General features: G+C 41.3%; 1 protein-coding gene across 1 annotated transcript in view; it reads right to left on the reverse strand.

The window, feature by feature from the left end:
- Window positions 1–22,328, reverse strand: part of DET1 (DET1 partner of COP1 E3 ubiquitin ligase) — a 184,366-nt gene extending 162,038 nt beyond the window's left edge. The window contains exon 1 of the mRNA XM_053717657.1: window positions 22,090–22,328. Coding sequence (XP_053573632.1) covers window positions 22,090–22,322 — 233 coding nt within the window. The 5' untranslated portion in view covers window positions 22,323–22,328. The remainder of the gene's footprint in view (window positions 1–22,089) is intronic.
- Window positions 22,329–22,903: the final 575 nt, after the last annotated feature.

Here is a 22,903-nt window from a genome sequence, read left to right on the forward strand (position 1 = left end):
AAAAAATATATATAAAAAAAATAAACAAAACCACAAATAACTACTCTTACATGACTGATTTTATTACTCAGACTGAGGCTACTATTTTGCTTAAAGGGACAGTCTACAATAGAATTTTTATTGTTTTGAAAGATACATAATCCCTTTATTACCCATTCCCCAGTTTTGCATAACCAACAGTTATATTAATATACTTTTTACCTCTGTGATTACATTGTATCAAGGCATCTTCTGACAGCCCCCTGATCACATGACTTTGTATTTCTTATCTATTGACTTGTATGTAGTATTGTGTTGTGCTAAATAACTCCCCATGCCTGAACACAGTGTTATCTATATGGCCCATGTGAACTAACAGTCTCTTGTTGTGAAAAGCAATTTAAAAAGCATGTGATAAGAGGCAGCCTTCAAGGGCTTAGAAATTAGCATATGAGCCTACCTAGGTTTAGTTTCAACTAAGAATACCAAGAGAACAAAGCAAATTTGATGATAAAAGTAAATAAAAGTTGATGATAAAATTAATTTTGACTAGACTGTCCCTTTAATGGGATAGTAAACACCTTGAGATTTTTCTATAATTGGACAGATTACATGTGGAGCAGTATTTAATGCTTTTGCTTCAGTGCTAACTTCGCTAGAAGCTTTTTGCAAATAAAAATGTACTGCTTGCGCGCTATCTTGATGTGCTTAAAAGGCTGAACATAAAATATAGTGAATGCGTTAACATATTCCACCATAGAAGTCAAAAAAGGAAAAAAAAAAGTGGTAAAACAAACACCTTACTTGCGCGGAAACCCAACATGAAAATATGAATATTTCACATTCCAATGTTCTTCATATAGCAGAATATGTTCTATGTATACATAAAAGAAAATGTATGCATACCTGATAAATGCATTTCTTTTTTGACACAATGAGTCCACGGATCATCTTAATTACTAAGGGGTTATTCACCTCCTAGTCAGCAGGAGGCGGCAAAGAGCACCACAGAACTGTTAAATATCACTTCCCTTCACTCCCAACCCAGTCATTCGACCAAAGTAAATAAAAGAAGATGCAGAGGTGTCTGAAGTTTATAATACCCAACAACCTGTCTCTTACAAAAACAGGGCGGGCCGTAGACTCATTGTGTCAAAAAAGAAATAAAATGATCAGATAAGGATACATTTTCTTTTCTTTTTAATGACACAATGAGTCATTAAATGGGAATCAATACCCAAGCTAGAGTACACAGATGATACGGGAGGGACAAGACAGGGAACCTAAACGGAAGGCACCACTGCTTGAAAAAAAAAAAAAGTTAATTTCAAACATAAACACCCTCTGCACCTCGCCACAGCCCTGCTGTGGCGCCTACCTGCCCTCAGGGGTCTGTACAATCGGATTAAACCTTTGATTAGGCCCAAACTGTCTCTGAAAGGCCCACCGGAGTTGTAGCTTGCTGCTTGCATGGGAAAAACAACTGCGCAACTAAGGCACGAAAATAGGCCCCGCCCATCTAACTCGATGTCTCACAGCCTAAAATAACCGCACCAGAGCGGTCTAAAACCTAGCCATGTGGGTTCATATATCCAATAAGTGAAGCCATGTGTACCCTCCATGCTTAAATAAAGTAAAAAAATGTTTGCCATAAAAAACGTTATCTGTAACTCCCAACATGAAGCGTTTGCCCACAAACATCATATCATCAGTGTCAACCAATTTTTAAAAAGAAATTCCTGAGGAGGAAAAACCTAAGAGGATGCGCTTGGAACACAGGTTATCAAAGTAGGACCTAACACTTTATGATTGGGTTTGTACCCGTATGCATAAAAAAAAAATATATATAAACAGCACAGTGTTTGGTATGTGTGAAAAATTAATAATAATGACGAAAAAACAAAAAAATTAATAATAATGACGATAAACAATGATATTTGTGGCGATGAGTAAAATATATAAAAAGTACTTATCAATGTCCCAAAAAATGCTGTGATGTAAAAAATAAGTGTCCAATCCTAATATGTGAACGGTGATGTGTTCAGGTGTTTGGCGTGCTCCTCTTGTGTCCCGCGGTGCGATGGGTCAGGGCGTCTACCCATATAGTGTGAATCGTTAAAACAACAAATATAAAAGTGATGTGCAAAAAACTACTCACAAGGAAAGTGGCACCTTAAATTAATAAGGTGCGATAAAGCAGGCTGACATTCAAATTCCAGCAGTCAGTACGCTGGAGGTCTCACCCAGAGGACCTGTGGAATCCAGATAGGCGTCTAGAAAGTAGCACCCACGTTTTTTAGGGCCAATGGCCGGACCAGGTGAGCTGCAAGCTGATAGGTGTTCTCCTGCTGCACTCACGCCACCGAGACTTTTCTCCAAAACTGACAGTGTCAGTGTATGAAAGGTTCCGTGGTAAAAGTCCTTCCCAACTTCGTGATCGCTCCAAAAAAAACTTTTTATAGCCCAATATACAGGTCCAGTAATACCCCTCTCTATACATTAGGATTACTGCTTACCCCTTCCCTTATGGGAATACTGTCAGCCAATTCTGAAATAACACAGTCTCTCCAGAAAAAAATGACTGAACATACCTCAATGCTTGTAGCATGAAAAACGTTCCTCACACTGAAGTTTCTTAAGTACTCCTCAGCCATTCTGTGGGAACTACTCTGGATCTTAGTAACAACTGCTAAGATCATCAGTCTCCAGGCAGAAGTCTTCATCCATCTGCTGCCTGGGAGAAAATAGCACTCACCGGTACCATTTAAAATAAAAAAGTCTTGCTTGAAGAAAATAAAAACTAACATAATATCATCTCTTTCACTTTACCCTTCCTATAACTTAGAGTAGGCAAAGAGAATGACTGGAGGGTGGAGTCAAGGGAGGAGCTATATAGACAGCTCTGCTGTGGTGCTCTTTGCCACTTCCTGTTGGCAGGAGGATAATATTCCACAAGTAAAGGATGAATCCGTGGACTCCTCGTATCTTATAGAAGAAAAAAAAATACTTCTAACTAGTTGTCCTGGATTGATACCAAGTACTAGAAAACATCAATAATAAGAAGATATCTCAAAAATCAATGATTGTGGTAGTACTCAAGAAATATTTCAAAATAGCAGAATAAAAGCCGCTCTCTAGATAGCCCAGTCTAAATACTGGGAGTGAAATATTCCCCCTTCTACGGTTAATAGGGGGGAATAAGGACATAAACTGGGGGGGTGGGCAGATGATAGAAGTCTAAAAGTCTCTATTATTGAAAAATATATAAAGGGAAATAAAACTGAGATAAAATATATTGATATCAATTAAGATTATAAAGGGGGTACATGTGGGGGGGGGGAATTATCTGGACCATCAATAGGTAATGAAATTTAAATACAGTATGAACGAAAAACAGTAACTGTAACTTAGCATTGTAACCTTAAAGGGAATTAAAAGAACTCTATTCATGACTATTTACTGCTGCATAAGAACCCAACTGTTGAGATGTCATTTAGCAATGTAGACTAATCTAGAGTATAATGCAGATAATTTGTGTATATTAAGGAGATCATCTCTCACCCGTCAGGTAAGTGGGCGATTCCCAGTATTAGGACAAGTCTCCATAATTACTTTTCTATTGATGCAACAGTTATGCTACCTACATCTAAAAGTGATAGAATCATTGCTTTTTTATATAACCTAAGTAAATGATATAAACAGTGTCAGTGACATAATAAGAATATGAACAGTGTACATTACAATGCTAAAAACCAGAAAAGGAAGGAAAAGAAGAAAACAATATATGACATATATTGAATGATGAGTCCACACTTTAGTCCGACTGTTACAATATATTTATAAATGTATAAGTCTCTGGAACATTTAGTTCTATATAATGGCCGAAGTGGGTTTACCATCATTCTTTTGCTTATCCAATAGGCCTGGGTAGATACTTTTCTTGATACGCTTAAATTATATACCCGATGTCTGTTCCTTTCTTTTAACTGCTGTAGAGCTCCGTTTAGACAAAGGATCCCAAGCTGGGGCTGCGGCACGTAAACTGTTAACTGGATCACCAGCTGAGGACTGTGCTGAATTAAATACGTCTAGGTTCATCTTTTTTAGTAGATTGAGGCCCTGATCCAGGTCCGATATGACATGTGTCTTATTGTCATATTGGAAATACAATTTAACTGGGAACCCCCAGCGATATTCGATTCCCGCTTTACACAAAGACTGTGTCACTGGCATAAAGGATCTTCTTCTGGCGAGTGTGTGGGCTGAAAGGTCTTTAAATATCTAGATGTTGCTGAATTGTTCCGGAAGAGACTTGGTGTTGAAAGCAGCTCTGATGAGCTTCTCTTTAAAAGTGAAATAGTGGAATCTAACGATCATATCTCTTGGTTGATCTTGGGAAGCACTCCTGGGTCTGAGAGCTCTATGAGCTTTATCCATTATGGTTTCCGAATTCTGACAGGATCCCAGAATAGATTTGTATAGGCCTCTCAGGAAGTCAGGAAGATCAGATGTTGAGACCTCCTCCGAGATCCCTCTAATTCTCACATTATTGCGGCGAGATCTGTCTTCCAGATCCGCCAACTTAAACTTCAAGGTCTGAGATCTGTTCTGCTAAATTTTGCGAATATGATAGCAAGCTAGCTTGATCAATGGACAAGTCCTCTTGTCTCCTTTCTATTGATTCCGTTCTTTCACCCAGAGCACTAATATCTCTCTTTAAATCAGCGACAGATGTCTTAATTTCACTCTTCAGGGAGGCATGGTGGTTGTCCATTTTAGAAGACAGGGCTTTGATAGATTCCATTACCGAGTTATCACCGTCTCTTTGACGTGGCATGTCAGCTGGGCTACTGGCTAGGTGATCCTGAAAGCAACGCAATGAATCTCTTGACTCGTCTTCTGAGCCCTCTCTATCCATAACCACCTTACTGTGAAAATGGTCAGCAACAGTTCTTTTCAAACCATCCAGCTGTCTCTGTTTTTTCTTGTTGGAGTGTAACATTGTGTCACAATCTCTCACTCTCCTGAATTAGCAATAAGGGTGGATGCACTCAGGATGGATTAATTATAAATCTCTTTTCACACTGTTACTTGGAATTCCCCCCTGTAACCCCCTAGGTCACATTTAGGTGGTGTAGCACCTCATCATCAAGGAGTTAGGAGTAGAGATAAATGTGAATAGGAGTTTAGTGTGCAGGAGACTCCTCAGTTATTCCTCTCACCTCTCCCCGGGGAGACGTCACCTCTGGACCAGGCCGGAAAAGGGTTGCTGGGATATGACCCACTGCCACTTAGGACCGTGGGAAATGGATGGGATCAGTGAGAGTCAGCTTCTTCCTTATTCTAAAGGCAAAACTCAAAGTTACTGACTTACACTCTGGAGTTATGTAAAAATCACCTCACTCCTCTAGTATCAATTTTAAGAGTCTTAGCAGGTACAGCAGGGAGTGAATATAGTTCAAAACGATTATGTGCGTCTCAGCCCATAGGCTTAATAGGCTATTGAGTCTGTTAAAGAGGCTGTATGCACCCCAGGAGATTTTCTTTACAGTATAGTGACAGCTCAACCTCTCAATTGTAATCTCAGGCTCTGAGGTTCTGGAGTCATTCACAACCCCTATTCCAAAAAGTTAACTAGGGCTAGCAACCACTTGGCGTTAGAAAAATAAACAGCTTCTTATTTTACGTTGAAGCAATACTGTGTATTATCACACTAATTCTCCCCAAGTCCGTTGGGCACAGGGATATGAGAAGGCCCACACACAGATACCAGGCCAGTGATATCTGACAATCCCAACTCTCCTCAGAACTAATGGGGGCCCAACACTTCTATCCCTCCTCTGAGCCTTAATCTGTCTCTCAACTCACACTCGGCGGGCCAGGAAGGACCTAACAAGAAGGGTAAAAACCCCAATCACTCCGCTAAGCTCTACCTTCAGTATGCCTGTGGGTCACTATTGAGCCGGGCTCCAGGTGACATGTGGGGCGATCAGAGGCTGTTCAGCTGTCTCCTTTAATGTGAGGGAGTAAGTAAAATAATCAATGCCCTTACCGGACTACTCCCCAGCTTCTTTAAAGGCTCGATAATCGCGATCTGTGTAACACTCCTCTTCGTTAGACTGCTTATAGGTGTTGTGGAGCTTTAGGGGTCAGCTAGGCCCAAGATGGCGGCTCCTGCCCTGACGGTTGACTAGATTCTTTCGGCAGTCACCTATTCACACTTCTTCTTACACAGCAAGCGCTCCGGAGCGGATCCCCGTAGAAAGAGTGATTCTCTAGTCAGAGGTAGATTGTGCTAGGAATAATGAGGCACCTCTGGAAATGCCGCAACTGTAGATTTGTATGCTACCTTCTCACCACACAGATGACAAGATATAATCCCCACTCTTCAAACTGAGAAAATCTTGTGAAAAAGGGGATATTTTATGTATTTTTAAACTTAGATAAATTGGGTCTGGGACCAGAGCTCTGAGCTCAGACGTCCTAGCTGCACGGAGGCTAGCTCCTTCCCCCCAGATGGGTTTAATTATGTGGTCTCCTACCAGCCTGGTAGTAAGAATGTTAGGGCTGATGCCCTCTCTCAATAATTTTCGCCTCTGTCCAAGGATGAGTCTGTACCTACTCCTGTTATACCTCCTGACCATATTTTGGCTACCATACAAACTAATTTGACTTCTTCCTTGGGGAAGGAGATCCTGGCTGCACAAACCAATGCACCTCCTGAGAAACCTAGTGGTGTTTTGTTCCTGAGAATCTTCGAACTAAACTTTTGCACACTTAACAATATCCTAAAGCCGCAGGTCACCCAGGCAAGAACCAAATGATTTGGTCTGTCACGCGACAATTCTGGTGGCCAGGTTTTCATTCTGATGTTGCTGCGTATGTTGCCTCCTGCTCAGTTTGTGCACAGAATAAGACTCCTCAACGTCTTTCTGTGGGTCTTCTTCATCCTATTACTAATTGTGAGTATCCTTGGACACATCTTTCCATGGACTTCATTGTCAAGCTCCCTGTTTCCAATGGCAATACTGTTATCCTTATGGTGGTTGACCGTTTTTCTAAAATGTCACATTGCATTCCTTTGATAAAGTTGCCTACCGCTCAGGAGCTTGCTTCAATTTTTGCCCGGGAGGTCTTCCGTTTACATGGGTTACCCAAGGAGATAGTGTCGGACCGGGGTAGCCAGTTTGTCTCCAGATTTTGGTGTTTCTTTTGTGCTCAAATGGGGATCCAGCTTTCCTTCTCCTCTGCATATCACCCTCAATCCAATGGGGCTGCGGAACGGTCAAATCAAGCTCGGGAACAGTTCCTCCGTTGCTATGTCTCAAATCACCACAATAATTGTCCTGAACTGTTACCTTGGGCCGAGTTTGCTCGTAATAGTGCTATTAATGCTTCCTCCAAGTTATCCCCATTCATGGCGAATTATGGGTTTCAACCATCCTTGTTGCCTGATTCATTCATGTCTCAGGGTATTCCGGCTTTGGAGGAGCATCTCCGGCAACTCTGTTCCACGTGGGTGCAGATTCAGGATTGCCTTCATCGTTCTATGAAGCGCCAAAAGTTCCAGGCTGATCGTAGGCATCTGCCAGCACCTTCCTACCAGGTTGGTAAGAGAGTTTGGCTGTCCTCCCGCAACTTGAACCTTCGTGTGCCTTCCAATAAACTGGCTCCCCATTATGTTGGTCCTTTTCGAATACTCTGACGGGTCAATCCTGTGGCCTACGCTCTTGACCTTCCTCCTGCTATGCGCATCTCCAATGTTTTTCATGTTTTCCTCTTGAAACCATTGGTTTGTAATCGGTTTACCACTGTGTTGCCTTGTCCCCGTCCTATCTTTGTTGATAACCATGAGGAGTATGAGGTCAGCAGCATTATTGACTCTCGTATGTCCAGGGGCCGTGTACAGTATTTGGTTCACTGGAGGGGCTACAGTCCGGAGGAGCTTTCTTGGGTTCCCTCCTCTGATGTTCATGCTCGCTCCCGCCCTCCTCCGTGCCTTCCATGTCCGTTTCCCCAATAAGCATTTTGTCTTCCCGCGGGGGAGGGGTCGTTGAGGGGAGGGTACTGTCAGGGTTTTTTCCCTGTTTTGTTTGCCATGTGCTGCTGGCAGCCATTTTACTCACCTCTCTTGCTGACTATGTTGCATTGTGGGGGATGCAGCTCATTTCCTGCACTTCCTTTTATGGCCAGACTGGTGTGCATCATCTGTGTGAGACAGGATGCAGTCTCAGAATTGTGATGTCATCACTTATTATTTAAAGGGGCTCTGTTCAGTATGATTTGCCTTTGCGTTGTCTCAGACCTGTTTGTGAGAGTTCCTGTGTATTACCTGGCTGTCTGACGTCCTTCCTGGTTCCTGATCCCTGGCTTGTTTCTGACTCTGCTGTTTTCCTTCTTCCTGATTTCGGCTTGTCTGACTACCAGCTCTGGTTTTCACTCCTGGCTTGTTATTTGACTAGTGGACTTTTTATTATTTTTTTGTTATTAATAAAGGTGTGATTATTTTTGCACTTCTTGTCTCAGTCCGATTCCTGGCACCCTGACAGTGTCTCCTGCACTGCTACTACCTGAGGGTTCCATTGTGGATATACAGTGAGCTGGACCACTGCTAATTGATTCAGCCTGCGCCACTCGCACCATAGGGTGCTCCAATTTTGTGAGTACCACTTCACCTCTTGTTGATCTATCGGTGTGCATGCGTTATTAGGCCATATTGGCGCCTCTGTGTCTTCTCTTTTCCAGATTAATCATCACCAGGGTCTAACCACCCTTTTGACAGAGTGCAGCCTCTTGTTTGGATTTTGTATATTACGGACTTGATCACATTGTTATACATTTGTTTTGGAGTTTCTAACTTTATCTATGTGTTGTGTATATTAGATATACCATTATGTGTGTTTAGAATTGGTGATTGTGATAGGAAGTGCCCCCTATGGGAATAGTGTTGTTGACTCTTCCCTATTTTTTTATCTCGTTTTAAAATATGCCAGTGTTATTTTAAAATAAATTTAATTTCCCCTGCGCCTTCATTAAATGTAGTTATGAAAGTGGTCCTATTAATGTTGTGTGTATTTTTGTGACCGTGTTTCTTTTTAGTGTTTTTTAGGAGTGCCTCTCGGTCTAGATTCCTTGCTTTATTCTGAGCTTCTGCTAAGAGTCCTGCCGGATATTCCTTGGCCAGAAATTTGTTGGTTAGTTCTTGGGCTTTCTTGTTAAAGTCCTCTAGTTTTGAACAACTCCTCCGAATTCTTTGATATTGCCCATACAGAATATTTTTTTATCCACTTCAAGTTGTCATTGCTCTTGGCATGTAAATAGCCGTTGCAATCAGTTTCTTTTTTGTACAATTTTGTTAAAATTTTGTTCCCTTCATGAAAAAAGACAATCTAAAAATTCAATTTCAACAGGATTGGTTTTACTCGTGAATTTCAAATTGTAACTATTGTGATTTAGATTTGTTACAAATGTTTCCAATGTTTCCTCAGACCCTGACCAAATCATGTCATCTATAAAATGACCCCAACAAATTATTTCATTTGAATGTATATTATTTTGTCAGATATGCTCCTCTCTTCCCAGAAGCCCATATATAAATTGGCATAGCTAGGGGCGAATTTCTTCCCCATAGCTGTGCCGCTTAATTGGAGATAGAAATTTTCTTCAAAGGAGAAGTAATTTCTCTCAAGGATTTCAGACCCGGGACTAGAGGTTGTAGGAAAATAGCTACATACTCTGAAAGTTTCAAGGTCAAGGAGTTAATTCCTCAGACGATGGGTCTCTATGGTGGCTTTTTTACACATGTATGCACCTTGGGTAGGTGATAAAAAGTTGCTACAGTGGGGTTTTCTATTAGGTATTTAAATTAATTTTCATTTAGTACATGGGTATGTTTTGCATCATCCAATAGATTCAGGTATTCTTTGGTGAAGCTTGTTGTAGGGTCACCTTTGAGTTTTTTGTATGAAAGGCTTCTTCCCAGGTAATCCTTTCTATTCAGGATCACAATTCCCTTGCCTTTATCTGCTTCTCTAATTACCGTCCCTTTGTCATCCTTTAAGATTTTTAGAATCCCCCATTCTTTTTTGGTTAAGTTATCCTTTGTTTTGTAGTTTTTACAGAAATGTTAAATTTCCTTGTGTACTAGATTATAAAATACTGGGATATAATTGCCCTTTGAATGAGATGGAAAGAAGGTTGAACTTGGTCTTAAATCAGTATTCTAAGCATAAGAGATATCATTTCTATCTGAAGTTTGTTCAGTTGCTTCAAGTGTATCTTGGTTGATATCATGATTGATATTATGATCTAGAGAATCTAGTTCTTGAAGAACCAACAAAGCTTCCAGATCGTCATTAAGTTCCTTAATCTCTTTTTTTGTTATAGCTTGCGTTGCATCTTTCTTTTGTTTTTCAGACGAATTTATTAAGATCAATAAATAACTCAAAAGTATTCAGACCTTTCGTGGGGGAAAATGAAAGGCCCTTCTTTAGGACTTGTAATTCAGAATTACCTATTTCCCTTTCAGAGAGATTAAAGATTTTTATATCCGTGTGGACATCTCTACTTGTTTGCTTTGCTTTCTGTTTAGTTCTGCCTCTACCCCTGCATCCTCTTGACTTATCTCTATGCCTCTTTTTTGCCCTCTTTTTGCCCATTGTGGTGCTAATGTTATTCCTTGATGGTAATTGTATTGTTTGTCCTTCTCTCTGGGCTGTGTTCTGGTGATGGCCTAAAAAAGACTGTGTAGTTGGGGTATTTTGGCGAGTATTTGTATAGTGGCTTTTTTGTTGTTGATTCGGAGCATTTCCATAATACTAGGCTCTCCTATTGTAACAGTCCCTGTTTTGTAGATATTGTCGCCCCTTGTTTTGTCGCCAGTTCTTAGTTCTTTGTTCCCCCCTTGGTTGTTGGTAATACTGATTGTGTGGTGCATTATACTCATAAGTTGTATCTGAATGCTGGCTCACAGGAATTTCCTTTATTATTTACAATATTTTTGTTCCTATTAGGCATATGATGTCCGTTTTTATTATTATTCGTATAATAATATCTTGTCCTGATTTTATTTTTGTTTGAGTTTGTGTCGTTTTTGGTATTGATTTCTTCTAGAATTTGGTTCTACATATTTAGAAGTATGTATCTATATATAATACCTTTGAAACACGTTAGTTGACAAACACGTTGTCACAAGTGTTTTTTTTTTATTTGTTTTTATCTAAATAGTGAACTTTTTATTTGTGATATTGTTTTATAATGGCTACGTTATAGAACATTGTTTTTAAAGTATAAAAGTCTCAGCCGGGAATACACTAAAGAGAACATGTGAATTCGCCTGTCTTTTTGTTTGACAACTGAACTTGGATTGCTTGAAAAAACCTCATATTGTTGAGGATTTTAAATGTGAGCATTATTGTTGGAGATTTCATAGAAAGTTGAGGCTGCTTCCCTAATAAAACATACAGTATTGCACTATTTGTGTGTTTCTCCATATTTACTGGCAACGTTTGGAGGGAAGTTTCTGAATCCTGATCCATACTAAAGGAAGCATTGAAGCCAGCATATTATCTCCTCTCTACTGATCCGGCAGCAGGAGTCGTTTGCTGGGACACACTCAGGCTATCCTGGATCACTCTTACTTACCTCATAAGATTGGGTTAAGGTCTAGTAAGTAGACACCTCTATCATTTGGGGATATTATAGCTGAATCTTCACATTTATATATATAAAAGTCTATATATGTGTACTTATGTATTTATGTGCTTATATGTGTATACATGTCTAAGTATACATATATACAGATATAAACACACATACATATTCATACATACATATACGCACACAATATTTAGATGTGTACAGGCGTACCTCAGATATTGCGGTTTTTGTTCCAGACCACTGCAATAAAGTGAATATAGCAATAAAGCGAGTACCTGGTGAATATAAAAAATATATTTTCACTATATAGTAGTCTATTAAGTGTGCAATAGCATTATTTCTAAAAACCTACAAATCTACATAGCTTAATTAAAAAATATTTTTTGCTAAAAAATGCTAATGATCATCTGAGCCTTCAGCAAGTCAATCATTTTGCGGGTGGTGTGTAAAACAGAATTTATGTTTACCTGATAAATTACTTTCTCCAACGGTGTGTCCGGTCCACGGCGTCATCCTTACTTGTGGGATATTCTCTTCCCCAACAGGAAATGGCAAAGAGCCCAGCAAAGCTGGTCACATGATCCCTCCTAGGCTCCGCCTTCCCCAGTCATTCGACCGACGTAAAGGAGGAATATTTGCATAGGAGAAATCATATGATACCGTGGTGACTGTAGTTAAAGAAAATAAATTATCAGACCTGATTAAAAAAACCAGGGCGGGCCGTGGACCGGACACACCGTTGGAGAAAGTAATTTATCAGGTAAACATAAATTCTGTTTTCTCCAACATAGGTGTGTCCGGTCCACGGCGTCATCCTTACTTGTGGGAACCAATACCAAAGCTTTAGGACACGGATGAAGGGAGGGAGCAAATCAGGTCACCTAGATGGAAGGCACCACGGCTTGCAAAACCTTTCTCCCAAAAATAGCCTCAGAAGAAGCAAAAGTATCAAATTTGTAAAATTTAGTAAAAGTGTGCAGTGAAGACCAAGTCGCTGCCTTACATATCTGATCAGCAGAAGCCTCGTTTTTGAAGGCCCATGTGGAAGCCACAGCCCTAGTGGAATGAGCTGTGATTCTTTCAGGAGGCTGCCGTCTGGCCGTCTCGTAAGCCAATCTGATGATGCTTTTAAGCCAAAAAGAGAGAGAGGTAGAAGTTGCTTTTTGACCTCTCCTTTTACCAGAATAAACAACAAACAAGGAAGATGTTTGTCTAAAATCCTTTGTAGCATCTAAATAGAATTTTAGAGCACGAACTACATCCAAATTGTGCAACAAACGTTCCTTCTTTGAAACTGGATTCGGACACAAAGAAGGCACGACTATCTCCTGGTTAATGTTTTTGTTAGAAACAACTTTCGGAAGAAACCCAGGTTTAGTACGCAAAACCACCTTATCTGCATGGAACACCAGATAAGGAGGAGAACACTGCAGAGCAGATAACTCTGAAACTCTTCTAGCAGAAGAAATTGCAACCAAAAACAAAACTTTCCAAGATAATAACTTAATATCAACGGAATGTAAGGGTTCAAACGGAACCCCCTGAAGAACAGAAAGAACTAAATTGAGACTCCAAGGAGGAGTCAAAGGTTTGTAAACAGGCTTGATTCTAACCAGAGCCTGAACAAAGGCTTGAACATCTGGCACAGCTGCCAGCTTTTTGTGAAGTAACACAGACAAGGCAGAAATCTGTCCCTTCAAAGAACTTGCAGATAATCCTTTCTCCAAACCTTCTTGAAGAAAGGATAGAATCTTAGGAATTTTTATCTTGTCCCAAGGGAATCCTTTAGATTCACACCAACAGATATATTTTTTCCATATTTTGTGGTAGATTTTTCTAGTTACAGGCTTTCTGGCCTGAACAAGAGTATCAATGACAGAATCTGAGAACCCTCGCTTTGATAAGATCAAGCGTTCAATCTCCAAGCAGTCAGTTGGAGTGAGACCAGATTCGGGTGTTCGAACGGACCTTGAACAAGAAGGTCTCGTCTCAAAGGTAGCTTCCATGGTGGAGCCGATGACATATTCACCAGGTCTGCATACCAAGTCCTGCGTGGCCACGCAGGAGCTATCAAGATCACCGATGCCCTCTCCTGATTGATCCTGGCTACCAGCCTGGGGATGAGAGGAAACGGCGGGAATACATAAGCTAGTTTGAAGGTCCAAGGTGCTACTAGTGCATCTACTAGAGTCGCCTTGGGATCCCTGGATCTGGACCCGTAGCAAGGAACCTTGAAGTTCTGACGAGAGGCCATCAGATCCATGTCTGGAATGCCCCACAATTGAGTAATTTGGGCAAAGATTTCCGGATGGAGTTCCCACTCCCCCGGATGAAATGTCTGACGACTCAGAAAATCCGCTTCCCAATTTTCCACTCCTGGGATGTGGATTGCAGACAAGTGGCAGGAGTGAGTCTCCGCCCATTGAATGATTTTGGTCACTTCTTCCATCGCCAGGGAACTCCTTGTTCCCCCCTGATGGTTGATGTACGCAACAGTCGTCATGTTGTCTGATTGAAACCGTATGAATTTGGCCTTTGCTAGCTGAGGCCAAGCCTTGAGAGCATTGAATATCGCTCTCAGTTCCAGAATATTTATCGGGAGAAGAGATTCTTCCCGAGACCAAAGACCCTGAGCTTTCAGGGGTCCCCAGACCGCGCCCCAGCCCACCAGACTGGCGTCGGTCGTGACAATGACCCACTCTGGTCTGCGGAAGCTCATCCCCTGTGACAGGTTGTCCAGGGACAGCCACCAACGGAGTGAATCTCTGGTCCTCTGATCTACTGGTATCGTCGGAGACAAGTCTGTATAATCCCCATTCCACTGACTGAGCATGCACAGTTGTAATGGTCTTAGATGAATTCGCGCAAAAGGAACTATGTCCAATGCCGCTACCATCAAACCTATTACTTCCATGCACTGCGCTATGGAAGGAAGAGGAACAGAATGAAGTATTTGACAAGAGTTTAGAAGTTTTGATTTTCTGGCCTCTGTCAAAAAAATCCTCATTTCTAAGGAGTCTATTATTGTTCCCAAGAAGGGAACCCTTGTTGACGGAGATAGAGAACTTTTTTCTACGTTCACTTTCCACCCGTGAGATCTGAGAAAGGCCAGGACAATGTCCGTGTGAGCCTTTGCTTGTGGAAGGGACGACGCTTGAATCAGTATGTCGTCCAAGTAAGGTACTACTGCAATGCCCCTTGGTCTTAGCACCGCTAGAAGGGACCCTAGTACCTTTGTGAAAATTCTTGGAGCAGTGGCTAATCCGAACGGAAGTGCCACAAACTGGTAATGCTTGTCCAGGAATGCGAACCTTAGGAACCGATGATGTTCCTTGTGGATAGGAATATGTAGATACGCATCCTTTAAATCCACCGTGGTCATGAATTGACCTTCCTGGATGGAAGGAAGAATTGTTCGAATGGTTTCCATTTTGAACGATGGAACCTTGAGAAACTTGTTTAGGATCTTGAGATCTAAGATTGGTCTGAATGTTCCCTCTTTTTTGGGAACTACGAACAGATTGGAGTAGAACCCCATCCCTTGTTCTCCTAATGGAACAGGATGAATCACTCCCATTTTTAACAGGTCTTCTACACAATGTAAGAATGCCTGTTTTTTTATGTGGTCTGAAGACAATTGAGACCTGTGGAACCTCCCCCTTGGGGGAAGCCCCTTGAATTCCAGAAGATAACCTTGGGAGACTATTTCTAGCGCCCAAGGATCCAGAACATCTCTTGCCCAAGCCTGAGCGAAGAGAGAGAGTCTGCCCCCCACCAGATCCGGTCCCGGATCGGGGGCCAACATCTCATGCTGTCTTGGTAGCAGTGGCAGGTTTCTTGGCCTGCTTACCTTTGTTCCAGCCTTGCATTGGCCTCCAGGCTGGCTTGGCTTGAGAAGTATTACCCTCTTGCTTAGAGGACGTAGCACTTGGGGCTGGTCCGTTTCTGCGAAAGGGACGAAAATTAGGTTTATTTTTGGCCTTGAAAGACCTATCCTGAGGAAGGGCGTGGCCCTTGCCCCCAGTGATATCAGAAATAATCTCTTTCAAGTCAGGGCCAAACAGCGTTTTCCCCTTGAAAGGAATGTTAAGCAATTTGTTCTTGGAAGACGCATCCGCTGACCAAGATTTTAGCCAAAGCGCTCTGCGCGCCACAATAGCAAACCCAGAATTTTTCGCCGCTAATCTAGCCAATTGCAAAGTGGCGTCTAGGGTGAAAGAGTTAGCCAATTTGAGAGCATGAATTCTGTCCAAAATCTCCTCATAAGAAGAATCTTTATTGAGCGCCTTTTCTAGTTCATCGAACCAGAAACACGCTGCTGTAGTGACAGGAACAATGCATGAAATTGGTTGTAGAAGGTAACCTTGCTGAACAAACATCTTTTTAAGCAAACCCTCTAATTTTTTATCCATAGGATCTTTGAAAGCACAACTATCTTCTATGGGTATAGTGGTGCGTTTGTTTAGAGTAGAAACCGCCCCCTCGACCTTGGGGACTGTCTGCCATAAGTCCTTTCTGGGGTCGACCATAGGAAACAATTTCTTAAATATAGGGGGAGGGACGAAAGGTATGCCGGGCCTTTCCCATTCTTTATTTACAATGTCCGCCACCCGCTTGGGTATAGGAAAAGCTTCGGGGGGCCCCGGGACCTCTAGGAACTTGTCCATTTTACATAATTTCTCTGGAATGACCAAATTCTCACAATCATCCAGAGTAGATAACACCTCCTTAAGCAGGGCGCGGAGATGTTCCAATTTAAATTTAAATGTAATCACATCAGGTTCAGCTTGTTGAGAAATTTTCCCTGAATCTGAAATTTCTCCCTCAGACAAAACCTCCCTGGCCCCCTCAGACTGGTGTAGGGGCACTTCAGAACCAGTATCATCAGCGTCCTCATGCTCTTCAGTATTTTCTAAAACAGAGCAGTCGCGCTTTCGCTGATAAGTGGGCATTTTGGCTAAAATGTTTTTGATAGAATTATCCATTACAGCCGTTAATTGTTGCATAGTAAGGAGTATTGGCGCACTAGATGTACTAGGGGCCTCCTGTGTGGGCAAGACTGGTGTAGACGAAGGAGGGGATGATGCAGTACCATGCTTACTCCCCTCACGAGGAATCATCTTGGGCATCATTTTCTCTAAATTTTGTGTCACATAAATCACATCTATTTAAATGAGAAGGAACCTTGGCTTCCCCACATACAGAACACAGTCTATCTGGTAGTTCAGACATGTTAAACAGGCATAAACTTGATAACAAAGTACAAAAAACGTTTTAAAATAAAACCGTTACTGTCACTTTAAATTTTAAACTGAACACACTTTATTACTGCAAATGTGAAAAAGTATGAAGGAATTGTTCAAAATTCACCAAAATTTCACCACAGTGTCTTAAAGCCTTAAAAAATATTGCACACCAAATTTGAAAGCTTTAACTCTTAAAATAACGGAACCGGAGCCGTTTTTATAATTAACCCCTTTACAGTCCCTGGTATCTGCTTTGCTGAGACCCAACCAAGCCCCAAGGGGAATACGATACCAAATGACGCCTTCAGAAAGTCTTTTCTATGTATCAGAGCTCCTCACACATGCATCTGCATGTCATGCTTCCCAAAAACAAGTGCGCAATAGAGGCGCGAAAATGAGGCTCTGCCATGATTAGGGAAAGCCCCTAGAGAGTAAGGTGTCCAATACAGTGCCTGCCGGTTATTTTACATAATTCCCAAGAATAAAATAATTCCTCAAAGCTATGAAGTATAAAATATGCTTATATATCAATCGTTTTAGCCCAGAAAATGTCTACAGTCTTAAAAGCCCTTGTGAAGCCCTTTTTTTCTCATGTAATAAAAATGGCTTACCGGATCCCATAGGGAAAATGACAGCTTCCAGCATTACATCGTCTTGTTAGAAATGTGTCATACCTCAAGCAGCAAAAGTCTGCTCACTGTTTCCCCCAACTGAAGTTAATTCCTCTCAACAGTCCTGTGTGGAAACAGCCATCGATTTTAGTAACGGTTGCTAAAATCATTTTCCTCTTACAAACAGAAATCTTCATCTCTTTTCTGTTTCAGAGTAAATAGTACATACCAGCACTATTTTAAAATAACAAACTCTTGATTGAATAATAAAAAACATAATTTATGCTTACCTGATAAATTCCTTTCTTCTGTAGTGTGATCAGTCCACGGGTCATCATTACTTCTGGGATATTAACTGCTCCCCTACAGGAAGTGCAAGAGGATTCACCCAGCAGAGCTGCATATAGCTCCTCCCCTCTACGTCACTCCCAGTCATTCGACCAAGGACCAACGAGAAAGGAAAAGCCAAGGGTGAAGTGGTGACTGGAGTATAAATTAAAAAATATTTACCTGCCTTAAAAACAGGGCGGGCCGTGGACTGATCACACTACAGAAGAAAGGAATTTATCAGGTAAGCATAAATTATGTTTTCTTCTGTTAAGTGTGATCAGTCCACGGGTCATCATTACTTCTGGGATACCAATACCAAAGCAAAAGTACACGGATGACGGGAGGGATAGGCAGACTCTTTATACAGAAGGAACCACTGCCTGAAGAACCTTTCTCCCAAAAATAGCCTCCGATGAAGCAAAGGTGTCAAATTTGTAAAATTTGGAAAAAGTATGAAGCGAAGACCAAGTTGCAGCCTTGCAAATCTGTTCAACAGAGGCCTCATTCTTGAAGGCCCAAGTGGAAGCCACAGCTCTAGTAGAATGAGCTGTAATTCTTTCAGGGGGCTGCTGTCCAGCAGTCTCATAAGCTAAACGAATTATGCTACGAAGCCAAAAAGAAAGAGAGGTAGCGGAAGCTTTTTGACCTCTCCTCTGCCCAGAGTAAATGACAAACAGAGAAGACGTTTGTCGGAATTCCTTAGTTGCCTGCAAGTAAAATTTTAGAGCCCGGACTACATCCAGGTTGTGCAGTAGACGTTCCTTCTTTGAAGAAGGATTTGGGCATAAAGAAGGAACAACAATCTCTTGATTGATATTCCTGTTAGTAACTACCTTAGGTAAGAACCCAGGTTTAGAACGCAGGACTACCTTATCCGAATGAAAAATCAAATAAGGAGAATCACAATGTAAGGCTGATAATTCAGAGACTCTTCGAGCCGAGGAAATAGCCATTAAAAATAGAACTTTCCAAGATAACAACTTTATATCAATGGAATGAAGGGGTTCAAACGGAACGCCCTGTAAAACATTAAGAACAAGGTTTAAACTCCATGGTGGAGCAACAGTTTTAAACACAGGCTTAATCCTGGCCAAAGCCTGACAAAAAGCCTGAACGTCAGGAACTTCTGACAGACGTTTGTGTAACAGAATGGACAGAGCTGAGATCTGTCCCTTTAATGAACTAGCAGATAAACCCTTTTCTAAACCTTCTTGTAGAAAAGACAATATCCTAGGAATCCTAACCTTACTCCAAGAGTAACCTTTGGATTCACACCAATGTAGGTATTTACGCCATATTTTGATGTTTGAAGGGACCCTGTATCAGAAGGTCCTGTTTCAGAGGTAGAGACCAAGGCGGACAGGATGACATGTCCACCAGGTCTGCATACCAAGTCCTGCATGGCCACGCAGGTGCTATTAGAATCACTGATGCTCTCTCTTGTTTGATTCTGGCTATCAATCGAGGAAGCAACGGGAAGGGTGGAAACACGTAAGCCATCCTGAAGTCCCAAGGTGCTGTCAGAGCATCTATCAGGACTGCTCCTGGATCCCTGGATCTGGACCCGTAACGAGGAAGCTTGGCGTTCTGTCGAGACGCCATGAGATCTATCTCTGGTTTGCCCCAACGTCGAAGTATTTGGGCAAAGACCTCCGGATGAAGTTCCCACTCCCCCGGATGAAAAGTCTGACGACTTAAGAATCCGCCTCCCAGTTCTCCACTCCCGGGATGTGGATTGCTGACAGGTGGCAAGAGTGAGATTCTGCCCAGCGAATTATCTTTGATACTTCCATCATAGCTAGGGAGCTTCTTGTCCCTCCCTGATGGTTGATGTAAGCTACAGTCGTTATGTTGTCCGACTGAAACCTGATGAACCCCCGAGTTGTCAACTGGGGCCAAGCCAGGAGGGCATTGAGAACTGCTCTCAATTCCAGAATGTTTATTGGCAGGAGACTCTCCTCCTGACTCCATAGTCCCTGAGCCTTCAGGGAATTCCAGACGGCACCCCAACCTAGAAGGCTGGCGTCTGTTGTTACAATTGTCCAGTCTGGTCTGCTGAATGGCATCCCCCTGGACAGGTGTGGCCGAGAAAGCCACCATAGAAGAGAATTTCTGGTCTCTTGATCCAGATTCAGAGAAGGGGATAAGTCTGAGTAATCCCCATTCCACTGACCTAGCATGCACAGTTGCAGTGGTCTGAGGTGTAAGCGTGCAAAGGGTACTATGTCCATTGCCGCTACCATTAAGCCGATTACCTCCATACATTGAGCCACTGACGGGAGTTGAATGGAATGAAGAGTGCGGCAAGCACTTTGAAGTCTTGATAGCCTGTCCTCTGTCAGGTAAATCTTCATTTCTACAGAATCTATAAGAGTCCCCAGTACTGAAGTGTAAAGTATACATACATGACATTATATCGGTATGGCAGGATTTTCTCATCAATTCCATTGTCAGAAAATAAAAACTGCTACATACCTCTATGCAGATTCATCTGCCCGCTGTCCCCTGATCTGAAGTTTACCTCACTCCTCAGATGGCCGAGAACAGCAATATGATCTTAACTACTCCGGCTAAAATCATAGCAAAACTCTGGTAGATTCTTCCTCAAACTCTGCCAGAGAGGTAATAACACACTCCGGTGCTATTTTAAAATAACAAACTTTTGATTGAAGATATAAAACTAAGTATAATCACCATAGTCCTCTCACACGACCTATCTAGTTGCTGGGTGCAAGAGAATGACTGGGAGTGACGTAGAGGGGAGGGGCTATATGCAGCTCTGCTGGGTGAATCCTCTTGCACTTCCTGTAGGGGAGCAGTTAATATCCCAGAAGTAATGATGACCCGTGGACTGATCACACTTAACAGAAGAAACTACAGTTAAACACCAAAAAACTCTAAGCCATCTCCGTGGAGATGTTGCCTGTACAACGGCAAAGAGAATGACTGGGGAAGGCGGAGCCTAGGAGGGATCATGTGACCAGCTTTGCTGGGCTCTTTGCCATTTCCTGTTGGGGAAGAGAATATCCCACAAGTAAGGATGACGCCGTTGACCGGACACACCTATGTTGCAGAAATATCTGTATTTATGTGTTTATATGTGTATATATGTTGGAAAAATTGCTGTTAGACTTGCTCGATACAGGGTTGAATAAACCTTCAATTTGTAAAAAAGAGCAATATCTGTGAAGCTCAATAAAGCGAAGGGCAATAAAACGAGGCATGGCTTAATGTTAAAGCCCTTTGCCTGCCTTTTTCTTTTATTTTCTAACATTTGAGACATTATAACTTACTTTGCACAATAATTTTTTTAATATTTTTTATTAGATAGTTTTATAAATGTAACTGTACTTTTAAAAGTATTTTTGATGTGCTTTGTGACTTTTGTTATCCGAAACAGTTAACCAGAGGTTAGTTGCACTCAAGCAATCTCGTTTACTTTCAACTTGTAATACGACTGCTACATCCGACGTGCACAAACAGCCGCTATAAACCCCCTATTTTTGTGTGCGCAAAGGTTAGCTTGCGGCTCATAATCTGTCCAAAAATGTTTAGTTATGCATAAAGAAAACTTTGCAAAATACTTTCATTATTTATTTTGTAGGTTTATAGAAGTTATTAGCATGTATACTTCTTTAGAGCTCTATAGCAAAAAATGTTTGTAGCACTGTTATACATTTAGTATTTATCACATATATACATATAGTGATAAAGATACATGCACACAAAGCAAATGTGCCAATAGAAGTAAATAGGAAAGTTGTTTAAAATTTCATGTTATAGCTAGACCAGGACATTTTAATCTGGACATTACAGTCCCTTTAATTAAAATCTAGATTATACAGTCGCAAAGTTAGGATAGTTGGAATTTAAGAACATACAGGCATTTTTTAGGGCAAGTATGGTGCACACGTGGTATGTATATGCCAATGACACTGAAGCAAGTCACTAACACAAACAATTGATTCTCCCTGTAAAAAAAAAAAAAAGGAAGGTCTATACTGGAAATTTTAATATTAGCTGTGGATAAAAATATGTAAATAAGAGAGAGCAGCAGAAACCAACCTTCCAGTAGGTGTGAGACAAGGAAAGTCCAGCCTATTTGAAAGGGTGTTTCTGTCAGCTGTTTGCCTGGGTACATTGTTATTTTAATAATTGATGAAGAGACTGAAAGACTTACCAATGAGCAATAGAAATTGCCAATGAGCAATTTTAAAATCACTATATTAGGTAGAAACATAATGGACATGATTTGTAATTCTCACCTGCGCTGTATCTGTCTTGCAAAATTATTACTTGAAGCAGAACAGGGGAACTGAACAGCCTCACTGTGAAGCGTAGCATTCCGGAACAGGTCACAGAAATTTTCAAATAGTTCCAATAGTTCATTGGATGTGTTCTCAAAAACAGCAATCACCTCTGTAGTGACCATGTTGTAAACCACGAAAAAGGAAGGCTGGAAAAGAAATCGAAAATAATCAAAAATCTTTACTGACATAGAAAATAAAATACATCTCATTCTCTCTTTATATATTATTTATATATGCCTCTGCAGACTGCCCCCTTATCTAAGTTGTTTTGACAGACGCATTTAAGCCAACCGGTGCTGACTCATAAATAACTCCACGGGAGAGAGCACAGAATTATCCATATAGTACACATGAACTAGTGCTGTCTAGCTGCGAAAAACTGTCAAAATGCACTGAGATAAGAGGCTGCCTTCAATGGCTTAGAAATTAGCATATGAGCTTACCTAGGTTTAGCTTTCAGCAAAAAACAACAAGAGAATAAAGCAAATTTAATGATAAAAGTAAATTGAAAAGTTGTTTAAAACTGCATGCCCTATCTGAATCGTGAAACTTTAATTATGACTAGCCTGTCCCTTTAAGTGACGTATATTTGCTTTTATTTGCAGCAGTATCATGCTGTGATCTGAGATGTTATCACAGAAAATGCAGCATGTCTGCAGAAAGAATGGGACACATGCAGGAACTGTTAAGCACTTTCACTTTGCAGTGCTGCTCCACAACATGCTGTTATCTTTAAACAGTGCTTTGCCCTGGCTGCACTATGTACTTT

The sequence above is a fragment of the Bombina bombina genome, chromosome 6 (genome assembly GCF_027579735.1).
Source record: "Bombina bombina isolate aBomBom1 chromosome 6, aBomBom1.pri, whole genome shotgun sequence".
Classification (NCBI taxonomy): domain Eukaryota; kingdom Metazoa; phylum Chordata; class Amphibia; order Anura; family Bombinatoridae; genus Bombina; species Bombina bombina.